At 38.7% G+C, this 25,034-nt stretch overlaps 2 protein-coding genes across 2 annotated transcripts in view; one reads left to right on the plus strand and one right to left on the minus strand.

Moving 5' to 3' along the window:
* On the plus strand, positions 1-3,439 carry bet1 (Bet1 golgi vesicular membrane trafficking protein). The gene is made up of 4 exons (XM_035429703.1): positions 1-201; positions 806-915; positions 1,018-1,074; positions 2,212-3,439. The coding sequence occupies exons 1-4, from the start codon at positions 183-185 to the stop codon at positions 2,365-2,367; spliced, it is 342 nt and encodes a 113-aa protein (XP_035285594.1). The 5' UTR covers positions 1-182; the 3' UTR covers positions 2,368-3,439.
* The window catches only part of zgc:85777 (uncharacterized protein LOC405871 homolog), a 27,074-nt gene continuing 5,041 nt past the window's right edge, over positions 3,002-25,034 (minus strand). The window contains exons 2-9 of the mRNA XM_035429702.1: positions 20,707-20,827; positions 12,683-12,812; positions 12,349-12,455; positions 10,467-10,634; positions 9,050-9,223; positions 7,706-7,867; positions 5,499-5,649; positions 3,002-4,399 (exon numbers count right to left, since the gene is read on the minus strand). Coding sequence (XP_035285593.1) covers positions 4,309-4,399; positions 5,499-5,649; positions 7,706-7,867; positions 9,050-9,223; positions 10,467-10,634; positions 12,349-12,455; positions 12,683-12,812; positions 20,707-20,827 — 1,104 coding nt within the window. The 3' untranslated portion in view covers positions 3,002-4,308. The remainder of the gene's footprint in view (positions 4,400-5,498; positions 5,650-7,705; positions 7,868-9,049; positions 9,224-10,466; positions 10,635-12,348; positions 12,456-12,682; positions 12,813-20,706; positions 20,828-25,034) is intronic.

The raw sequence follows: 25,034 nt of genomic DNA on the forward strand, positions 1-25,034 counted from the left end.
AGTAGCAAAGTAGGCGTCCCGATTTCCGTATGATGTCGTGGCGTTGCGCAAAGGCTTTAGCTACGTTAACATAACAAGGGAAGGCAGACGCCACATGTAGAACATTTTGCTTAAATTCCATCACATATTACAAACGCAAACCTTACCATCACATATATTACCTGCATTTTCAAGAGATCAAAATGAGGCGCGCTGGGTTAGGTAAGAGAAATGGCTCAGCCCATGTAGCTGCCATCCTGTAAGAGCTAGCTAGCTAGCAAATTAGACACCAGAATGGACGGCTAACCTTAGCGGTTTTGCAAAAATGAATGCAGGAGCTTTTTAATTTTGCTAGCTAACTGTTGATCAGCTTCAGAATTGTCCTACCTGTGTTGTTTTTCTATTATTCATTTTGGGTTATTGCCAGTTTTAATGTAGAATCCCCACTAGTTGTGTTTCACTGTGTGTGTGTTGTGTGTAACGTTAGTTACTTAGATAATGTGTGTTCGAAGTTCGAAGTTGAGGGAGCTAACTAGGATTTCTGCTTCAAGTAGTCTGCACGAAGTTATCACAAATATACAAATGCCAAAAATGGTTTCAAATCAGTCCAACGTTTGTAAATTATTGTTATTACCATTTGAGATATGTTGTGAAGGACAAAGATGTCAAGATGTCATTTTACTATGCAAAAACTGAATGAATGTAAATAGGTAAGAATGGAATTTCAAATAGGAAAATTCATAAAAACCTGTTTAAACGCCGGGTTAGACCATTATATAACGCAGTGACCATTTAAAGTGTTTGTTTACTTCCTGCTCATCAATAGGTGAAGGGGGACAAACAGGAAATTATGTGGCAAGTGGATACAGTGTTTATGAGGAAGAAAACGAACATTTACAAGAGGGTTTAAGAGCCAAAGTCAGTGCTTTGAAACATGTAAGTATGTGATACTGGAAGTGTAGAATTCAGCTAATTAATTCTAAATGAAAATATGTAAATTGAAGCAATTCAAAACTAATTCCATACCCTTTTTTTCAGCTATCAATTGATATTGGAACTGAAGTTAAACACCATAATAAAATGTTGCAAGATATGGTAAGATTTTTCTTTGACAGTTAAAAATATCTTTGTCTTAGAAGGCTTTTCATGTATTTAATTTATATATATATATATATATATATATATATATATATATATATATATATATAATTGTAACCCAGTTTTAAAAAATCATATCACATAACTGATTAAATTGAAAATCACAAATTAATCCAACTCAAACCCCAAAATGCAAATTACAACTGAATATTTTTTTTTGCCTTTTCACTTTTTCCATGTATAGTTTTGAAATGTACATCCAGCTATTCACTAAAAAGGTACTCAGTTTGTGGGAACTGTATGCAGGTTCCTATTTATTATTCCTCATTGATACCTTGGTCCATGGCATTACCTGGACCTGGGCATGTTCTGATGTTTTTTTTTATTTTTTAGAAGTAATGTATACATTTACAATTCCCAAACTACTTCCCTGTAAAGCTATTGTGAAAAAACATGCGTAGAAAAAGTGTCATTTATGTAAGTTAATGATGTCTGCTGTTTTATGTTGATCTAAACTTTTAAGTCCTACTCTCTTTTAACTTTAGACACAATTTTAAGGGGTCATTTCCAAAAATTGTTTGGATGCATGCTGCCACAGTCCAATGCATAGCTGGGAAGTTGTACAACAGGGCTATAACAATACACTGGGAGGGTGGGGTTTCTGGTGGGCATGGTATCCCTACCTCCCTTGATAACAAATCCTGTGCATGCATTACATAGAACGAACATACTAGTGTATTTTGTTTACTGGTCTGTAGATAGGGTGAGCAGACGTCCTGTTTTTCCTGGGACAGCCCCATAATTTCATCCCCTTTTTACATGCCCCCCTTCATAGAAAATCTTAATTTGTCCCGTATTGCAGTCGTAACAAATTTCAATGAGTTTCCTGACTGACTGCTGTTATTGTTGAATCTCATCGCATTACGTACAAGATCTTTCAGGTAATCTGGTCACCCTATCTGCAGATGACGGGACAAAAAAAAAGTGAGAGTGCCTAAAGATGTGGTGCTTTTCTTGGCATTTTATTTTTAGTTTAACATAACTGATAAAATGGGTTTATAAATAAATTATATTAATTGGTGGCTGAACTGGACTCCCCCTCCATGAGAGTTCTCCTGGTTTGTTTCAACACAGGACACAGATTTTGAGTCTACTGGTGGTCTTTTGGGGGCCACTATGGGTAGACTGAAGCTGTTGGCCAGGGGCAGCCAAACCCGGATCTTCTGCTACCTGTTTCTGTTTGCGCTTTTTGTATTCTTTGTCCTCTATTGGGTAATTAAACTTAGGTGATGGCGATACCAAAAGACACATCCCTCCAACGTGTGCCATGCTTTTTCTGGACCGCATACTCAGGATGAAAAGAGCGCCGCTTTTTGTATTAATGTGAATCTTTACATGTCGCCCCACATTAATTGAAGACTGTGCAGTACAGTTGTTGATGCACTATAGCAAACTGGGGAGGAAAAAACACTGCCATGGATCATCACCATTCCCAATCACAGATTTGTCAGTGTAAAAGGGTCTGATGTGGTATTTTCTCGATCCTGTTGGAGTGGGTAAAACGACATTGCTTCTCATTCATAGAAAGGTTTTCATGTAGTAGTTCTGCAAGATGTTGTCTCTGCATGTAAATTATTTCAGTACTTCAAGTTGCGTGAAGACGAAACCGTTATCAACTAATTTTTGATAATTCAAGGAATAGTGAATAAAAGAGCAGCAGGAGTGCCTGAAGAATAGTTGATATTCTTAGGTCTACCTGTTCAGAGTAACTGTATTGATACTGTTTGACTAGGATTAAATTATTCCACTGGAAAGCTGCATTGTTTTTTCTATCTATATATAGGCCAATCTATTTTTGTGAAGGTGCAATGGAAAACATCAAAGACTGTTGCATATTGGGAAGAAACTTGTACAACACTGCATCTTGTAATTAATACCAACATTACTTTTATTAACAGCTGACATTTGGGTCAATGTATCATTGTTGAAGCAAAATAAGTCTATTAGACTGTACAGTTCTCATCTCTTTCACCCCCAAAATGATACTTTTTCATCCAAGAATAAGGACATTTATGTTATTTTGTTGTTCACCAGGGGTGTTTAACTGAATATTAACATGTACAGTAAGATAAATTGAGCTTTTCAAAATTGCCTGGATTGCAACCAGTCATTCATCTGAAAGGAACTGGAGCACTGATCATGACACGTTTCTGGCTCGTGAATTTTGACCCAGAAACATTTTCACATTGACATAGCAGTTCTTGCACATCAAGCTAGATGTCCAGTATAATTTATTTCTTTGCTGTTAAAGATCTCTAAATTACCTGTATAGAATAACACAAATAAAATGCATTTTGGTGTATCACATTTGTGTCGTCTTGAATTGAGGGATTTAATAAGAACTCACTTTCACACGCTGTGCTTTATTTTCTATACACAAATGAATTGCAACCGTCATCTACTACTGAAACCCACTGACTGTTTAATATACAGTTGAAGCCAAAAGTTTACATACACCTAGGCTATGTTTAGAAGTATTGTGAGAAGCTTGTGGAAGGCTACCCCATGCGTTTGATTCAAGCTAAGCAATTATAAGGCAATGCCACCAAATACTAAAAATAAGTGTATGTAAACTTTTGACCCACTTAAAATCTGATATAGTGCATAAAAGCTGAAATAAATCTGTCTCTTAGCAATTATTGTGAAATGACCTCTTATGGAAATAAAGTAGATACCCTAATTGGCTTAACACGGGAAATGTGTGGAGTTGTGAATATTTGAGTTTGAATGTCCTTAGCCTAGGTGTATGTAAACTTTTGGCCTCAACTGTAGTAGATTCAGGCTTGATTTTTATTTTTTGCATTTTTCTTCAAGACTTTGAATTTCCTCTATATCAGTGGTAACCAACCCTGTTCCTGGTGATCTGCCATCCTGTAGGATTTCCTTTCAACCCTAATTATGCACCGCAGACTACTAATTCGCAGCTAAACAAGATCTCTAGCTGTTGAGCGAGGTGTGCTTTGTTAAGGTTGGAGTGAAAACCTACAGGACAGTTGATCTCCAGGAACAGGGTTTGTTACCACTGCCCTACATCAACCTGATTACAAAATATACATTTAAATATTTCAAATATCATTTTACATGTTAGCTTTGCAGAAAATCAGAAAACCAGTATCAATGAAAAAGAAGTGCACTTATTGTTACAGTTCTGAGTAGTTGTGTGATATGACATCACTTCCTGGGCAAGGTGTCCATGTACTTGCATATAATGGACAGCATGACTTCATCAGCTCCAGCGCCAATTGACATCAGTCTGGCATCCCTGAATTGTGGACAATGAAATTATTTTGGTCCAATGATAGTGACATTTCACAATTCCACAAATTCTCAGTTGAACGTCTTTACACCTTCCAGAGTTGAGCTGTATTTAACATAATTGGAACCAATTTCTCATCTAAAGTGGCACACTGGGTCATTTTATGAACACTTTCTTGTTTAATGTTTTAATTTTCCTCAGTATGATACAGCAGGATAGAGAGTAGAGTAGAATTTAAATGAAAATGTTCAATGAATGAGAACCCCTGAGTACTTAAGTTACAACAAGCATTCTGTGGGAAAGAAAACATGAACAGTATGGAACCAACAGAACCCTTCAATATCGAAACACTTATATCCCCACCCATATCTTAGAAATCAAAATTTACAATATAATAGTAGACGAGTGAATCTCAGGATCGGTAATGACCAAATAAATAAAAAAAACTCCATGTATCCTGGTTGAATAAACATGGTCCATGGTCCATCTGGTGCTGTTTCTTAATGTGCCACATCACTAGGTGTCACCACTGTGCAACCTGCATACTGCCAGATGCATGATTTGATTACAGGGAAGGAAGCTGCAAAACAGACTCTGGCCTGTAAGCACTGATCCTGGATCAGCTTTAGATGTATTCATATAGTGACTGGGGTAACGATTAGGGTTGGATATGCTATATGATTGTGAATTTGTTACTGGACAAATCTCATGTTACATATGTAATATGATGGGCTCTTGGCTCCCGCACTGGAGCACAATTGCTTTGTTTTTGTCCATTTTTGCCTACATTTTCTAAATGTGTAATCAGCCAGCTGGTGATTTTTATTCACTGCTAAGCACACCTGCTGAGCTGCACAGCTATCGCCCCAGAGGCCTGCGTTTCTTAAGGGGTTGGGGCGGGCAGACCTCAGCCACCTACACTGTCAAGGACCCACCACTGGGCACCAAGGCAGGTAATATTGTCTTACCCCTGAGCAGCGCTATGGCAGTCACACCCAGCCACAGGTGGAGCTGGAAGGATTTGGTTCGGGACCACGTGGAATGCATCGACTGCTATCGATAACTTTTAGCCTTGTGCATCCCTTCCTTGGGGCGCTGGACTCACCTGTAAAACCGACTGACCAGAACTTCACTGGTGTAACCCATCCCACCCCAGTACTGCAGGCAGCTGTCCCCAACCTCCCGAGCCAGGCGTCCCCCTTTCAGCTTGGCCATGGAAGCCAGCTTGGTCACATCGTTACCTTTAATATACAGAGCTGAGAGGGGGGGGGGGATAAGAGAAAGACAACATCACTTACATTTACTCTGTAAACCAGCTGAACGGGTGAGTCATCAAATGATCTGAAATTTAAATGCTTCCAGGTTTGAATCCAATGTGTACAATTCCACTATACCACTGAACAAAGCCCTCGACCTGAATCTAGGACATATTCAGTTGTTTCAAATGGATAATACTACATAAGCTATTGATAAAGGTGTCTGGGGAAACAAACTGTATAAAGTGCTCTGAGAAAGTATTTTCTGCCTTCCTGATTTCTCTATTGTTACATTTTTGTCACACTGAGTAGTTTCAGATCTTTAGACAAATGGAGACCGAGTAAACACAAAAAACATTTTATTTTATTTAAAAAAATGATCAGACTCCCATATGTGAAAAAGTAATTGCCCCCTTAGTTAACTCAATTAACAAAATTTAATTGATAATTAGATTCAACTGATCGAACACAGCCATGCTTGATGTGGCAGGAAAGCAACACTGTTGTACCACTCCATCTCTGGTGAAGTCAGGTTTTGGACAGATAGGCAGCGTTTTTAAAAATCCTTTTAAAACACGATTGCTTCATCTTTAGGAACAGTTTCCTGTTGGGAGATGGTGACACTTTAAATGTAAACATGTCTCAATAGTAAAAACTTCAGAACACAGTTTCAGTATTTCAAGTTATTTAATTTCATACCCAAGAGCCAACCATCCCCAGAGTCACCATCCCTCAACAGGCAACTGTTACTAAAGTATAAGGAGGCACGTTTAAAAGGATTTAAAAAGATTCTCTTTCGCAAACTTAGGGGAGAGTCACCATAAATGTAACACTTGATAAATGTAACACAGTCGGTAACTTAATGTACAATGCGGCTGCCACATTGTAGGCATCACATTTGCAAAAAAGCTCCTGGAAGATCCCGAAGCGACATAGTTCAGGAGGTAAGAGCGGTTGTCTGGCAGTCGGAGGGTTGCTGGTTCGATCCTCGCCCTGGGCGTGTCTAAGTGTCCCTGAGCAAGACACCTAACCCCTAACTGCTCTGGTGAATGAGAGGCATCAATTGTAAAGCGCTTTGGATAAAAGTGCTATATAAATGCAGTCCATTAACCATTTTACCATTACCGTAGCCTTTTGGGATGTTCTCTGACCAGTTGAGTGAAAAGTGGAACTTTTTGGACGACACAGGTCTCATTATATCTGGCGTAAAGCAAACACAGCATTTCACAATAAGAACATCATCCCAACAGCCAAAAGTGGTGGTGGTAGTGTGAGGGTGTGGAGATGCTGTGCAGCTTCGGGACCTGGGCAATTTCTTATTACTGAAGGAACCATGTACCAGAAAACGCTTAAGGAAAATTTCCGGTCATCTGTCCGTGCACTGTAGCTGAAGCGTAATTGGGCATGCAAAATGATCCAAAACATAAACGTAAGTCCACATCTGAATGGCTGAAAATAAACAAAATTAAAGTTGCCTAGTCAAAGTCCTGACTTGAACCCAACAGACATGGCAGGACCTGAACTGACCTGTTCATTCTCAAAAACCTACAAATTTGTCTGAATTAAAGCAGTTCTGCCGAGAACTGCTTTAATGTGATATCAAATTATAGGAAGTATTTGGTCACAGCTGTTAAATTTATGGGGGGAATTCCTTTTTCACATGGGTGTTTCATAACTTTTTTCATTCCATACTCCTACTAATGATAATAATTTTGTGTTTACTCAGGTTCCCTCTGACTAATATTACATTTTGTCTAAAGATCACAAACCATTCAGTGTGACAAACATGCAATAATAGAGGAAATCAGGAAGAGGGCAAATACTTTTACGCAGCACAGTAACGAGACCACAGAATATATCGTAGATGTCAGGAAAACAGTTTTTGGTTTTTGTATCACGTGGAAATCCCCCATCCAACAGCAAATACAGTATTTGCAGATAGAAGACTTTTAAACCAATGCTATGCTCTCTTTCACACGGCCAGAACGCACAAGGATAACTCATAGGAAAATTCTGGGAATGGTGAAACGTTCGGAGACGGACTTGGCCAGGTCACCTGTGGCGCGGTAGAGGAGGGAGCGCAGTAGCTCCAGCTCCGTCTCCAACTCTGCCAGGCGGAAGTGGACGGACTGGTGGTAGAGAACTGGCTGCTTGAAGATCTTGCGTTGTCTGGTGTATTGGATGGTGTCCCGGATAACATTATCCATCATAGTCAATACTTAAATAAAAAACAAAAAAAACAATGGCATACAGACATTCTAAATGAACAATAATTAAAATAATATTCAACTAAACTCAAACGATTTGTATGTTGGCATTAGGGAACAGGGAGAGGTGCAAAAAAAGTATGAAAAAGTAAGTAAGTTCAGTACATGAAAAATATATAAATAAATATATATATATATATATATATATATATATATATATATATATATATATCCATCCCCATAATTACTATGGTATATGAGTCTGTAATTGGTGAGTAAACTCGGCGGAATAGAAACAATTGGAAAATAACACTAAAATGAAAGAGAGCCCCCATACATAAAATAACACTGACATATCTCAGGTACACTGCCGGGCCAAAAAAAGTCGGCGTTTGGATTTTTTTGGACAGTGCCCACTGTACAAGCCTCTGGAGGCAGTGTTATGGGTTGCTTCAATTGGTCAGGTCTAGGCTCAGCAAAGTTGTGCGGCAATAAAATGAAGTCAGCTGCGTACCTGAATGTACTGAATGGCCAGCTTATCCCATCAATGGATTTTTTCTTCCCTGACGGCACGGGCATATTCCAGGACGACAATGGCAAGATTCATCGGGCTCAAATTGTGAAAGAGTGGTTCTGGGAGCATGAGGAATCATTTTCACACATGAATTGGCCACCACAGAGTCCTGACCTTAACCCCATTGAAAGCCTTTGGGATGTGCTAGAGAAGACTTTACGGAGTGGTTTGAATCTCCTGTTGTCAATACAAGATAATGCAATTCTGGACGGAAATAAATGTTGTGACGTTGCATAAGGTTGTCGAAACAATGCCACAACGAATGCGCGCCGTAATCAAAGCTAAAGGCGGTCCAATGAAATATTAGAGTGTGCGCCTTTTTTTTGGCCAGGCAGTGTATAAATCAATACTTATACCTGAGATGAGGGAACCTTGTTCTCATAGTAGACTGTTATCAAAGCCAATCTAAATTTTTCAAGTAAAAAATACTCGTCATCCAGTGTGTCTGAACCGGTAGCAAAATGTCTGTTACTCACAAAATTTCTGAAATCATACTGCTACTCACAGTAACCCTGTTCAGCTTCCATTTAAGTATGACAATATTAATGTTTCCCCATAGACGCAAAGCAAACAATGGTTCTTCCAAAGGGTTTTGAGGGGGCGCTTTGTCGGAACTCACTGTTGGCCACTCCCCAAAGCCTCTCTTCTTGGAACTGGAGCATCTGGTACGTGAAGCCCATGCCTTCCTGCCCGATGATGTTTTTGCAGGGCACCCGCACGTCATCGAAGAAAACCTCGACGGTGTCTGATGACCACATTCCAATTTTATTGATTTTCCGTGCAATGTGAATCCCTATGGAGGAGAATAATGCATTGGCCTGCTTTCAGAATCACATCATTTGTGAAATCATAATTAGAAAAAATAAAGCTCAAAAGGGTAAGCACCATATATTATTAAAAAAATGAAATACACCAGCCAAATGGAAGTTGTTTTATGATTCACAATGTTAAAAAACTAAATTTTATTGAAACAAAGCCCTAAAATATCAAATCTTATTGAAACAAAGCCCTAAAATATCAAATCACTTGCTCATTTTGCCCCACCTCCCTTTTTAAACAATCTTTGGAGTGATAACCTACATCATATTTTGTGATGTGACAGAATGAGGAAGTGAGATCCTGTTAAATTAGCTATAACTAGCCCTTTTTCCATCTAAGAATTAGCCTATACGTTATGTGCATAAGAAAGATATGGCAACAACACTAATGGAAAACAAGTTAAACTGATTCGTTCACTAAAGCTGGATTAGAGTAGATCCTAAGGTAGGAGCTAAGCAGCTTGCTAGTGCCATCCACATGCATCCATTAATAGAGCCAAAACTGTTAGCAGCCCATATTGTCTAATATCGTTATACTAGATGCACAGGGACGCTCACAATTGCCATTGGTCTTCTCATATGAATCTGGGCAAGACAGCTAAAAAGCAAATTTCTCAGAAAGTGCTCTGGTTGCTGGCTTTGGGAAGAATCTTCAGACTCCGTACACCTCTGGTTCAAACCTGAACAGCTGTATTGCAGTATCAGAATCAGCATGTCTTCAAGGTCATCTGAGTGACTGATAATGTGCTTTGATTCAGAATAAAATATTTCAATGCTGTCCATTTCTATCACCTTTGCAACCAAATTCTGTCAATTTCTTTCATCTTTTCAGACTAAAAGTAATATAGCAGAGCTGTTTGTCTTCCATGTATTACGTCACGCGTCACAAGTAATTTTCCAGGGTAACTACAGGTGTTTCCATCAGGAGTGATCAAATTTGAAGCCATACTAACAATTTCAGTTAATTTAATGAAAAACCTCTAAACTAAAATGAATTGGTCTAATATCTTTGGGGAAGCCATTATGTGGTGCTTACCCTGTAATGAGGATTTTCATTGAATACAAAAACAAGACAATGAAAAATGAAAATTACCCTGTGTAATAAGCATACTGTGTTTAGTTACGTTATTACAACACTGTAGCACAGGACAGCCATAGCCTATTTACAGAACAGACATTGCTATGCATGATTATTTCCTGTCCAATTTACAACCTCACCAGGTAGGTTCATTGGCAGGCATATGAGGCTTTTGTTCTTGTGAGGCGGCCCGTCGCTGGTGTTGGCCAGAAGACACATCCAGTCTGCCTGTCCCCCGCTTGTGGTCCACATCTTCCCACCATTGATGACAAACTCATCACCTTTCCGCACTGCTTTAGTCATGATGCCTGCAAGAAAGCCAATTTATGTTACCCATTACTGGATTAGGAAGTGATAAATATGGAATGCATAGTCTATTTAAGGGGCACCTTACTGTAATTAAGCCACAGCGGGAAAACGTGAATGTTAGCCACACCCTGCACATTTCTAAACAATGGATTTCCTTTTCAGCAACATAGTTGCTAGGTGTGGAGTAAACAAATCCTATAATTTGGAACTACAGTATGTGACTAATCCATAACAGCCTTTTAATAATATTACATCCAAAACCCATTATTACAGGTAATCACTGTTGGCCTTTTCCTCACGGGGTTGTAGGAACTAAAAGAGGGCAGGAACTATTAACAGTGGGGACTACTTGTTTCCTGGAGTGTGTCTGCGTTTGCTGTCCCACCGCACCTCGAAAATCGTGAAGACGAGGCAAAGTAGGTGGTGGTGACAAAAAAAAAGCGACAGTCATGGTAAATCGGGTTATGTTTGGTTAAGGGTATCTGTGTGCATGTGATGCCTCCAAACAAGGCATCTAGACATGTTACCTACTGTGAAATGTGGCGTATTTTTATTTATCTATGTTTATACAGGCTCTTTCTTAATTTTTAACAGTTTAAAATGAAACTTACCTGTACAAGCACAATGCTCAGATTATGTGATATGATGAAACAGCCTACACGCCAGAGAGGTGACACATTTTATAAGTGGCTGATGATGGAAATTATATATATATTTTTTTTAAAAGCCTAATCATAGTCATCTGAACTTCTTTAATTATACATTTTTATTAAAAACAAATAATTGCTTGCTTATTCTCTACCTGCTGCTAAATGTCCTTCTGTTGCGGATATTTAAAAATGGCGCTTTGTCTGCTCGGCAAGTCTTGCGAACATTGCATTTGACCATACAGCAACGTTCAGGACTGCACCCACCACCTCAATAGCTTGCGGACCACCAAAAAGTACTACGTCATGAGTAGGGACCAAAAAAGGGATAGGAACCATGTCCCAGGAAGTGGGAAAACCCAGCGGCGTCAGTAGGGGGGTGCACCGGGTGACACCATCAGAGGGGAGTGACACTGAAATGACTGGCAAGAAATAATTTGTGCAGTGTTTTGTGTAGCGACGGGTTGAAACAGCTAATTTCTCCGATGCAGTTTACTGGCGGTTGATTTAACTAGCGGTATTAATGTGATGAGAAGTGCTTTGACGTTTGAATGCATAACCCCAGTCGACAACATCCAACAGTACCCCCCCAGCCTCCCCCCTCCCAGGTCAACAACATCCAACAGCACCCACCCCCCCCCCCCCCAGTTAACAACATCGGGTGACACATGGTCGACTGCACTGGGTGTCACCGACCCTAGTGACGCCACTGGAAAAACCAAAAAGTTCCAGAGTTCCGGAAAAGTTCCCCCTGGTGAAAAATAATCTTGTCTTTACTAAAGGGAGGCTCCTGGAGTTGCGAATAAATTTTAAATTGTCTGTAGAAAATGCTCTGCACAATACAATAAATAAAATTATAACATAGACAATCATATTTTACTACTTATTTTTTTGGCATATGGCCCACAAGTCTATAGATCCTTTTAGTGACAAGTTACATTTTTCAAAGAAAGCATTCATATATAAGGCAGAATATATAAATTCTTCACATTCAAAATCATCCACTGTTTCTCTTATGCTTTTTTCCCCTCATCATTTTTAAAACCAGGCAATTTACAAAACTTACTTGCAACGTCAGATCCTGCTCCAACTTCACTTACACCAAGACAGCACACTTTGTCTCCCAATATTGTGGGAACCAGAAACTCCTTCTTCAGCTCAGGGGAGCCAAACCTATAATTTCACATGAACACCATATTATACTCACCAACCCATTGAGAACAAGTGAAAACTTATCCAAGAATTCTAAAATGTATCGAGTTACAATAATTAGTGTACAGACTTCAGTTCTATTACACAATTAACCATCAACAGCTTGATTGAAGAATGATTCCATGGTAATGCACTTTAAACAGTTCCACTCGCCCTATCCAAATCCCCACACACCCAGTGTACAGTACCTGGCCAGCGCAGGTGTAGCCATGTCAGTCTGCACCCCTATGGCCATTGGGACCCCACCGCAGCGAATGTTGCCAAGCTCTTCTGACACAGCAACACTGTAACTGAAGTCCAGGCCCAAGCCACCATACTCTGACAAAGACACAGAGAAGGCACTTAGACGGGCATGTTCGCACACGTTTTCAATCAGTTGAAATTGTAATAGAAAAGAATACATTTTGCTAACATTTTAGTCACCATTCAGTACAAATAATACTTGTTTATTTTTATGGAAACTGAAAAACAATCATCAGCTATCAGAGAATATTCCCTGCCTTGACTTGTCTTCTAAACCTCTGACAAGAAACATTCTCTGCTTTCATCTCAACGGGAGGGTTGGGCGTGGGGAAGAAGCAACCATTTTAGCGGGTTATATTTTCACGTTATATGACCCCTTGCTGTCATGTGTTTTTCTCCATTTCATCTGTTCTAGAATACCCTGGCATGTGGGAGCAACCTTCAGCAGAGACAGGACACAAAAAGGCCAGCAAGGCTGCATATCAGATGGCGGCTTCATGCACATTGGCAAGACCAATTATCCGTCTCCCTTCGGTCGAAATAAACAATAAAAAAAAAAAAAAATTAAATAAGAGTCTCACTGCCGTTCAATGGAGGTGGTTCTGGCCTGGCCTTTAGGGGTGAATAAGAAATGCTGTTCAAGTCAGACTAAAGATATTGTCTCAGCTAACAGAATGTTTGCACAATATTACTGCCATGTAGTGGCAATGTTATAACATTCAAAAAACATTCCAGTAACATTGTCTGAACATTTTGTGATAGCTGGTGCATACTCAGCCATTGCTAGTACAGCCATTAATTCCTCAAAAGCCCACAATTCCTCTGAATCATCAGCGATTGCTCCTACTGATGCGATTTCCCAATCATAGCAGGCGAGTGAAAGAGAGAAAATGGAAGCATATACTGCAGAGTACTATAAAGCAGCCTGCGTGTTTGAACCCCACCCGAGAAGTCTCCCCATTTTAGGTAACTGTCAGAAATGTGGCAGCATACTAAATAAGACTGTCATTGACCTCTTCGAAACAAGGACATTGTTGTCAACACAGGAGATGTGCTCGAGAGCGTGCCATTTTGGCAAGTGGTGAAATTCAATTCTGAGAGACTGAAGACTTTGGCTGTTACAGCGAGTGGCGCATGCTGTCCTTAAAAGAACTGTCAAGTAAGTGCAATCGAGAACTTGTCTTGAAAGCAACTTGCATGAAATATGATTAATGTTTAATATCACACAGTCTAAAACATCCATAAAGCTTTGGCAATGGTTTCATATTGTTTCATCGTACATAATTGTAAATGTCTGCAAGAAAACCAGAGAAAATATATTCTAGATTATTTTACTTATAGAATAGTATTTCTTACATTATTATTATTATTATAATTATTATTATTAGCAATGGCACCACAACAAAAAACTACCACTGAGCCAAGCTATGTTTTTTCCGACAGTTGATCATGCCAATGCATTTGGCAAAATGCTACTAACAGAACAGTTATGTATTAACACGTTTAAGACTCTGTAGTATCTATTACAATATGTTATTTGTTGTTCTATTGAAGATCAATACTCTCATCAAAGGGTTATATAGATGGTTCCAAAATTAAAACACCTCTGTGAACTACATTTCAACAAAAATAATATTTTCAACGTACAAAATGTTACTCGTGCATACAAATCACTGTCTTATAAGTCATTAATTTTCTTAGTAACAACGATGAACTACTTTTTTATCTAGGCTACTGTAGCTACCTTGCAAATATCTCCTTTTTAAATTAATGTTAGCTAGTCCTATAGATCATCTACCAACATACAAACAATTAGTAGGTGTATCATATGTACAATAACCCATTAAAAATACACGTAATCCATTTCAAAATATGACAATTTATTTGAATCTTATGGTTCATACATTTACATGCATTATTATTAGTTGCAAAAAGAAATGATCCCATCAAAAAGACGTTTTCAACGTACAAAAATGCCAAGTTACTCACGGACACAAAGCACTGTCTAAGTCATTAATTGAAATGTGAAAAATCTAGGCCTGCTGTTAAAAGTACTGATATCAAAATAAGGCCAAGTTACAATAAACAAGAGTGGCTCTTAACTCTTAAACAAGCTCTATTCCGAAGCAATGCTACCCAATGTTTCCTAAATTATTTAATGTAACTTGGCCTTGTGTTTTTTCATCTTACCATCTGAAGCAACTGTGGTCATTCAAACTTTGTGTCACATGAAATGTTATAAACACTTATGTACTTACTTAAATGGCCACGGACAGTGAAAACAGTGACATATCTTGTCTGTATGCTTGATCATTTTTATCACTGCATGTAACGCTGTTGCAAAATGACTCAAATAGTACAGTGCTGTAAAAAAAAGTATATGCCAACCTCCTGATTTTTCTCTATTACTGCATATTTGTCGCACGGAATGGTTTCAGATATTTATACAAATTGTAATATCAGACAAAGGGAAATGGAGTAAACACAAAACACATTTTTAAATTATTTCATTTAATGAATTAAAGAAGTTATCAAACACCCACATCACCCATGTGAATAATAATTTGAAAATGTGTTTCGAGTTTACTTTTTCACATGGGTGATATGGGTACTTGATAACTTTTTTCATTACATAAATGAAATAATTTTTAAAATGTGTCTTGTTTTTTCTCAGTTTCCTTTTGTCTAATATTATATCTGAAATCTGAAACTTCAGTTTGACAAATATGCAATAATAAAGCAAATCACAAAGGGAGAAATGTTTCAACTATTCCAACAATGGGACATACCCTTTCAAGTTGTTCATTTAAACATGTTCCTTTTTACCTTGGTAAAGAACAAATACACATTTACTGAAACAAGTTGAATATTTTGTCCCAGTTCTAAATGTTTTTTGGATCTTAATCACACAGCTAATGAAATAGTAGATAACAGAATGTTAAATGAGATTTATTTTTAAATTTATACAACTATTTTTACACTTATACATGCAAGCAACAATTGCACTTCAATTTCACTGCATTTTTACTTCGATTTCAACCTTTGGAGATAATTAAGTGGACAAAAGGAACTGACTGTGGAAAGCATAGCATTAAGCAAGGCACTAATGGAAAAATGTCATAAAAACTGAAAAGATGTACGGAAATTCTTGACATGAAGGACACCATTACGGTAAGACTCGATACCCCAAACTCCCCTCCACATCACGACATTCATGAACCAATCTTTTTTTGAAAGAGTATTAACAGAGGAGAATCTTAGCGTTAATGGCTTTTGAAACTACATTATAAACTTGGACGCAATGACTACAAAAGGGACCTCCTGATCTGCCTTCAGCTTTTTTTGTATTCATTTGTCAAAGTGAGCACCCCATCATAAAGAAAGTAAAAAGAGCTATTCAGATATCTTCTTGCGTGGCATACAGAAGTCACAAAAAATAAATAAATTATGGAGAAACAGATCAAATAGTTGTATTGAAAAATGGCTGTTTACTAGGCACCAATCTGTGGATCCCAACCAGCTGGTGAAAATGATTCCAAAAAAGTTCCTCAAGGTTGAGCATAAAATGAAGTGCACATGACTGATACGGGGGATTAAAGGCTGCTAGAGAACAGAGCGTGGCATGTGGCTTCCTGCCCACCTATCTTCACCTTTCACCCAGTGGAGTTCATCTGTGGAACGCTCAGGATGGCCGTGAGACGGGGTCAGGCGAGCAGCTGAAGCAAACACGGAAAGCCGATGGCCAGAGCTGAGGAAGCAGAGCCGCGGCTGCAGCTGCAGATACCGAGCAGCGGCGGGAGCGGACGGCCGCGGCAGACACGGGACAGAGGGGAAGCACATGTGCATTCTTCACGCCTTGTGAAAACAGCTGGGAGAAGAACTTTGGGGGCGGAGAGGAAAACGGAGACGTTCGCCGATACACCGAGCGGCGTCTCACGATCGTAGATACACCAATTCGGTACAAAATTCCAAAACAGGATTTATACACATACGCAGACACACACACACCAAACAATACTATATACTTTGAAAGTTGTACACCACTTGCATACTCTTATTTATTTCTGTGTCAAATGTCTAGTCAGAAATTAGAATTAATAATAAATAACTTTCAAAAATATACATACGTAAAATATATATTTTCAACAGTAGTATATAAATAAAATATGTTCCATATTCTACATACTTTTTTCACATGGAAATAGGCCTCTAAAAACCCTTAATATAGCTATATACAGTATAGGTGACAAATAATGACAAAAAAAGATGACAAAAAGTAAAAATGCTAACCAGTACCTTTACTAAATGTCTAAATGGCTTTAAAATAGACCAGACAGTGGCAAAAAAACTAAATATAACAAACTGCTGCAGCAAAAGGGTGGGGTCACAGAGAGTTTTCTAATCAGGTTCAGATGTTCGAAACCTGTAATGGATTCATGGGTACTGAGTCACTAACGGATAAAACATTCCCATGCACAGGAGATGGACCAGGGTTTTAAAAACGGGTTGAAACACACTGTGACACACCCAAGAACAGGTGCTGAACCATAACTAAACTACCTCTTAATAGCTGTAGCATGTTTGAGGAAGAAGGCCATCATAAGGAAAAAAATTAAACCCATTTCTGTACCATAGATCAGAAAAGATATTGTACAAATTATCCTCCATATGACTGCATCTGTTCAGCATTCTCAAGATCTGCAGAATCAAGAACATCAACACTTGATATGCTGAGCATGAACCAGCGCAGTAAGAACTAGATCAATATATTACACCAATGAACGCGATTTCCTTGCGTTGGCAAAAATTTTAACAAGCACTTCAACGAAAAACATGCCAAGCTGCCAGATGCCAGTGTCAGCCATGAGGGGAAGACAAGTCATGATCCTTACTGACATAAGACCATTTACTGCCAGTTCTCCAAATGATGTAATAAGATATTTGAGCGGCGAGGTCAATGTAATTACGTCTGACTTTGACAAGCCATGAATGGAAGCTTCCCCTTTGTGTTTGCCAATACCTACAAACCAACAGAGTATTTCAAATGTACCTCAGTAATCACTGTGCCATTTCCTTTGACTTATTTGGTGGTGACGTCCATTGTTCTTGCCAGAAACCGATGACGTCCTACGTGTTGAAATTCAAGCGCAAAAGTACAAAATGATCTGAGGTGGTTCTCCAGAAGGTACGGCACAAGTACATAATTCATCATTCTCCTGATATGTCTCGTAGCAGGACTACCAGTTTCATCCATCCCACGCTGGCATTTGGCCTGACTGGATAGCTCAGGCCCTATCTGCAAAGCTCTGGATGCAGCCGGAGGTATGAGAGTGGTCCTAGATAACCACTGTCCAACACATCAGCTCTCTTTAAATACCAATCCTTCTCAAAACTGTGAAAGAACATTTCATCATCAACTATCAAACCCTGTTCACGTTATGCATCCAAAGTTAAACACCACAAGGTAGGCAGATGATTTATTTTGCATCGATACCAATCTGACAATAACGGATTCATTCGGCCAAATGGTTCAATTCTCCATTTCTACAAAAATGTGAGAACAGCGATCTTGGATTAAGTTTGTTCCTGGCAAAAGTGGCCAGGCCCAATTCCTTTGTCAGCATTAGTAGAGGGGTTGAATTCTCTGCTGTTTTACAGGATGCAGACTGCTCAGTGCAGCAAGAATAAATCAGAAGTTTTGCTTTCCTATGTGTTCTCTGAGATTGATCGGCCATAAAAATATCATTTTATGCTTCAGTCTGAGCTGGCACTGAACTCGACTTCTATAAACAGCTGCAAGCGAAACACTTCAATGATCTATTGTCTTCATAATATTTTTTATATAATAAACCATTTCTTTTTAGGATGAAGCCATTTCACTCCATGTTTTTCATATATTTATAATGAAGTCTCAATCAGTTGTCCACTGGTAAAAATATTCCTCAATACAAGTGTCTACTGCACCTCCTCATTATCCCATAAATATGTGAATGCTAATTAGATCCATTGAGCAGAAAATTGATTTATTTCATGAATCTCCTGAATCCCAGAAGAAAAGGCAGCACTGATGTGTGTCACAGCAATATAAAAATTAATTTCCCCCTCTGTATATGAAAATCAAAGAAGGTCATATCTTTGGGCTCCTACTGATATTCAAACTACTTGAAATAGCAATAATGTAACTTGAATAAAACAAGAAATTTTCCCTAAAAGACTGAAAACACTCAGTGGAGTCTTGAAAGAGATAGGTAATGACAGCTGACATAAGACAGACATATCTCTTCATTTTTTCTCCACGTTCTTGCTTCTTGTAAGTGAAAAATGGAAACCACATTTGAGTTCCTTTGGAAAGTGCAAGCTGTTGTTATTATAAAAGCTTCACGCAGAACAGCTTCCAAATTCCCCATTATTTATACTTTTTTTGAATCCAGCCCTACGTTAGCCCTTTAATCCCTTCAGTTAAACAAAAAGCATTACTTTTGGTGGTAGGAATGAAATAGTGTTTATCATTTCTCTTCTCCTGGGCCCAGTGTGCATGAAGCCTACAACAACATCGCACCAAAGCAACAATTCTCTGGCAAGATTAACACGGGCCGATGTCCAACGGCAGGGTTTCTTCCAAAAATAATTCTGACAGTGTTTTAAAACAGCACACTTCCCAACCGTGTCTTACCAACACTCGCTGCACAAATCAGCCGTTATCCAACACAGAACAGGTGACATTAAACAATCTGTATCCAGGACAGCCTGTGTTCCTCCCTTTAATCCTCCGTGCAAATCTATCCCTCTCACAGTCAGCACTTTTTCCTAATGCACAGCTTGCTCCCATCTGACCTGCGGAGTGAAGAGCCAGTTCTTTCACCTATAGCATGAATGTGTTCATGTTGTCCTGCTTTTAAATTCCAAAAGAAAAAAAAAAAAAAACCTATGCAAATTTGAAAATGTAATCCAAGAGCCTCGGTATCAGCCTCGTCTTTTCTCCAGCACGACGCGAGCGTCGGTGCGGCAGCATTGAGAACAGGGCTCTGCAGATGATTCGAGAGATGCTACGGGCAGCACAAAGGAAAATCCCGGCCTTAAGAGAATGTGCTCGTGCACATTTTAGTACGCAGGGATATGGTTGAAGCTGTTCACATTTTAAGTTCCTCACCGAATTGCATATTTATCACCTTACAATTGCATGACAAAATTGAAATACCCTATTGTTCCTCTATATTAATTACTGTTAATATAGAGTATTTTAATTCAATTAAATATCCTGAAATACAACACAATATACTAGAACACAGCCCATATTACATTAAAATGGGTTTTGGCTACCCTTTAGTCTACCTCTACACTAGTCGACAATTTTCACATTTCTTATGTTCTGTAAATAACTATACAGATTGTTTTCCCCGTTTGAAAAACTCCCTATCCTCCAAGACCTGCCGTAAGGTAACTCCATGGTTCATAAATCTAATGGTCAGCCAGGTCTTATAGAAGGAATAACCCTTCTTGAATACAGGCGGTTCAGTTCAATTGAGGGGATATTTCTGTAGCAGGCTGATTTCAGAGAGCAAGAGGCCTGCAATGGGAGACTATATGGTTCTGGATAAAAACCCATTTTCAAGTCCATTTTTGTAAATAAAAATAAAAGTCCTACTTTTTTTCAATAGTAAGTGATAGATGTGTCTGTACTAAGGCAATACATAATCATCAATTACATTTTTGTATAAATGTCCTACATTTCTTCAACAGCAAGCAATTGCTGTGCTTGTACTAAAGGCTATACTTTTACAAGGTAACACAAGCTTTGATGTTATTCTTTGTCACCTGAAGGGCTTTTCAAGTAATATGACAATTTTTTTTAAAAAGGAAGATAATATTCATAACAATTAGACTCACTATATTCAGATTAAAAGTTAAAAAATTGTGTGGTTGTAATTTCTAATAATAGGATGAGAGAATGGCGGAGAATGATAGATACCTATTGGCTTGGTGACCCCCAGGAACCCCGCGTTTCCAAGGATCTTAAAAATCTTGTGGGCTGGAAACTGTCCTGCTTTTTCCCATTGGTCAACATATGGATTTATCTCTTGCTCGATTATCTGCAACAAAGAAGACACCAAAACCAGAGACTTCCATGAGATAGCATGTTCACGATATTGGCTGTTGGACCATTCTGTCGGCAGTATACAGTCTCAGACACAGTAATGGTACTCTCATTCTTATCATCCTACCATCTCATCTCATCCAGCCAGTCTACTTGGACATTTGCAGGCACATCTTGAGTACTATACAGTCCTGGGAGTTGCCAGCCATTCTAAAGGCACCAGTACACTCAAAAACAAACAGTTTTTGTTGGAAACGACCAATTTTGAACAAGAGACGAACAAAATGATGCAATTCAGTTTGTACGGTGCGGTGTGCGCAAGCAGTTAGCAGAACTCCCGTCCCATTTGTTAGCCAAATAAGGATAAATTGTTTGGACAGAAAGGTAGCCTAATAAAAGATGGGGAAACTAGTAGGCTAAGGCTAGGTAAGCAGGTCACTACCTTGTTACTAGTTTACCCATATTTTATATGCAGTTTCCTCATCTTTCATTTGGCTATTTTTATGCCCAAATAATTTATCCTTAGTTTGGCTAACAAATGAGGTCAAACTCTGCTCGATTAAGTTCTTCTATTGTGGCAAACCTACTGGATAGGACACCACTTCCTAAGACCTCCTGTATCCCATCTAGACACGACTGCGGTAGCATCTTCGTTGTAACTGGAATACTTTTGAGATGAATCCTTTTGAACAAAGAGTTGCTAAACTCGTGCAAGGATATCATAAACTTTAACACTGATCACACAGATTTTAAAGACAATGAAATGTGCTCAAATTCCAGACCCAAAATTTCCATGAAATTGGTTGTCAATGATCTTGAAGTTTGTGCACTCCTCAATGGCGTGGAGTGACATAAAACGAAGTACAAAGCACATAATACGAACACAGAGTTTGCATTGCATATACTGACAGTGGTGTTCGACAAGAAGTTTGCTGGTGGTTCTTCTCATTTGAAGCATACTGCCTACTGAAAGCTGGCAACATATTCTGCAAAAGAAAATGTGGGAATGTGTGGACTTCCGAGTCACTTAGTCATGACCACAGTCTGGGGAACTTCCCTTCTCCAGAGAAGATTTTCATTGGAATAAATAAAAAAAGTGAACAGAGATCCATGTGGATACGCAAGGATACTGAGAGGGACACTGTTACAACATGGCAGACCCTTCAGTTTAAAAAAATGAACAAAGATAAAGAAACATCTCCTTCACACTCCAGTCAAATGTGTCCTTCGAGGACAACAATATAGATTTTTTCCTTTAAAGCCTGACTGCTTGCCCCAGCTCAGCATTAGACTACTCATTTGAGAGCGACAAACTTGACATTGTAATATCCCATGTGCTTACAAAAAATGATCAACACTAGATACTTTGATTGTTAATCATACCTCATTCATTGCTTTCTTTTACATATCCCCCTTTCAGATTCCTATGGCTTGCTGTTTTACTCAGCCAGAATTGATGGCATCACCAGATTTGTAATGGCAATTTAAATCATTAACGTATCAATCACCGGCAACACCTCACAGGGCAAATGTATCAAGTAATAACTGACCAACCTGCAGCCCCAGAGGTACAAGCCCCGACATAACTACACATCAGTTTAAATAACTTTACGCCATATGATTCACACCAACTCAAAGAGTGAAAAGAGCCAGCAATCACACTACTGCTGAAGCCCTCCCTCCCAAGGCCAGGCTATTGCTAATTATACGCCCCGTGTGTCATAAGCCACATCACATACAATTTATAAGATGAGTGATTCTGGGCTCTGTAACAGCACCGGACAGATGCTACTAGCATGGCGCGTTGTCTTGTTCATGTAGAGGAGACTGGCATAAGACAAGCCATTTTTCTAACTATTACAGTGGTGAGTGTGCCTTTTGACAATGTCCTTATGGTATTCCTTGTGCATTTGTTATGTTTCTAACACATTTATCACTGAAGGCCAAAGACCAATGCAGATTACAAAATGATACACGCTGGCTTGAACTGCAAAAGGCAACTTGATATGCAAAATGTTCAGATCAGAGGGAAAGGTTAATTTTTTTATTGTATATGTTTTAGACAGAGCAGTTCACGTTTGTCTATTCTGGAATATAAAGACTGATTTAATTTGTCTTGCAGCAATTTTCTCCACAAAGAAATTTTAATTATTATACTGATAATCTTTAGATTTCACAGTCAATTCAATCATCAATAGATAATCTGATCAGATTCCAAATATGTTACACATTACATTGCATTACAATAACTTGGCATATGCTCTTATCCAGAGTGATTAACAAAAGTTAACACTAGCCGTGACTAGCCTCAGCTAACAGACCACAGCACTACATTGTTAACACTGCTTTTGCAATCAAATGTTCAAAGTGAAGCCATTTGATTATGGTATGCTAGTCTACATTTCCATGTTCCAAAGATTCAGTAAGTCAGGGAATGATGCCTCAGGCCGCCGAGTTGGATCATTTAAGGACCGCACTTGAGTCCTGTCCCGGTTTATTTAGCAAAATTGTGTTTGCTGGTCTTCAGGAAACAATGATCCAATGCAATTTGCTGACATTACAATAGAACAGCAATGATGGCTAGTTCGATCTACTATAAGTCGCTATTCATAACAGTGACATACGTGGGATTGTTCTCCCCCTCACTGGCTACAACTACAAGCCTATTACACGGTACAGACTGCATCCATTGCTGCCAGTACCCAGGTGTAGATATCCAAACCTATCTCAGTAGGTTAAAACATGCAGCTTCATCTGGTAAAATTTGGAGACAACATAAATAATTAATAATTATTTCATGATTATTAATAGTAATAAATAATTAATTAGGTGACCCAAAATAAAATAAATATTTTTAATCGTTAAGCTTGATTGACGTGAATGTGCAATGAAGCCTAATCGATCATCATTAACATCTCTACTCTATACATATCTGAAATCATCCTTCTGCTTTGGTCAGCAGTCACATTTCAGTGAAAAATTGAGCCAGGTCCGGTGGCAGCCATGCATGCCCAAGCCATAATACTACTTACACCGTGTTTCACAAATGAGGGGGTATGCTTTGGATCATGAGCCACACTTTTCCCTTTCCATCCCTTCGGTACAGTTTAATACTCATCTGTCTATACGACTTTGTTCCAAAACTATAGTTTTCTTGAATGCTCTTTTTAGCAAACTCTACCGTGGCCTTTCTGTTCTTGAGTCTTACCAGTGGTTAGCATCTTGTGGTGAATTATCAGAAGATATTCTGGTGCAGTCTTCTCTTTATGGTAGTTTTTGCCACATCTACACCTACATCCTGGTGAGTGTTCTTGATCTATTCAGCAGTTGAAAATGCGTTTTGGTTCACAGTTGAAAGTATTCCTCAGTCATCCAATACTGTGGTCTTCCATGGACTGCTAGGTTGTTTGCTATTGAGCTCAGTGCGTACTTGCCTCTAAACAATGTATCAAACAGCTGCTTTTAACATACCCAATGTTTTGACATTACAATGTTTTGGCCATGTCTCTCGTCAATTAATTCAGATTTTTCAGCCTCACACACTTATTTGGTCCTCAAGTTCACAGACAACAGCAATTGACTCACAATGCAAATTCCACACCTGGAATCAACTCTAGCCCTTTTGTTAGCTTTCTTGTGCATGCAACTAATAGTGAAAAGACACACAGCTGGCCAAGAAACAGTTTGGCATCCAATAGTCCAATTACTTTCAGTCCTCTAAAATGGGGGCACTTCATATAAAAAGAGGTGTAATTCCTACTGATCACGTATGATATAAATACCATCACATTAAAGCTGACAGTCTGCACTCTAACCTCATATTCATGGTTTCATTTAAAATGGAATGTGCTGGAGTAGAGACAAAATAACAAAAATTGTGTCACTACCCCAACGCTTTTACAATGGTGCTATTTGTTTTCTACATTCCTTTATCAAGAATTCCAATGATTCTGGACTTGACTGTAGACAAATACTTTGCAGATGCAGACCTGGACCACAGTCACATTTTTTGGAAATATCCAAAAACTTAAGATATTTTTATATTACTTTAAAAAAAAGATTACTTTTCCAATCAATGACTAAAAGGCCAAGAGTACATCTATGGTGGGAGGCAGGCTGTAGATTGATAAACATTCCTGAGAGAGGCCTTCATCTAATGCTAGCTACCCATTGAAAAAAACAGTAGGAAACCGCAATGCCAA

This window comes from Anguilla anguilla, chromosome 8 (genome assembly GCF_013347855.1).
Source record: "Anguilla anguilla isolate fAngAng1 chromosome 8, fAngAng1.pri, whole genome shotgun sequence".
Classification (NCBI taxonomy): Eukaryota; Metazoa; Chordata; class Actinopteri; order Anguilliformes; family Anguillidae; genus Anguilla; species Anguilla anguilla.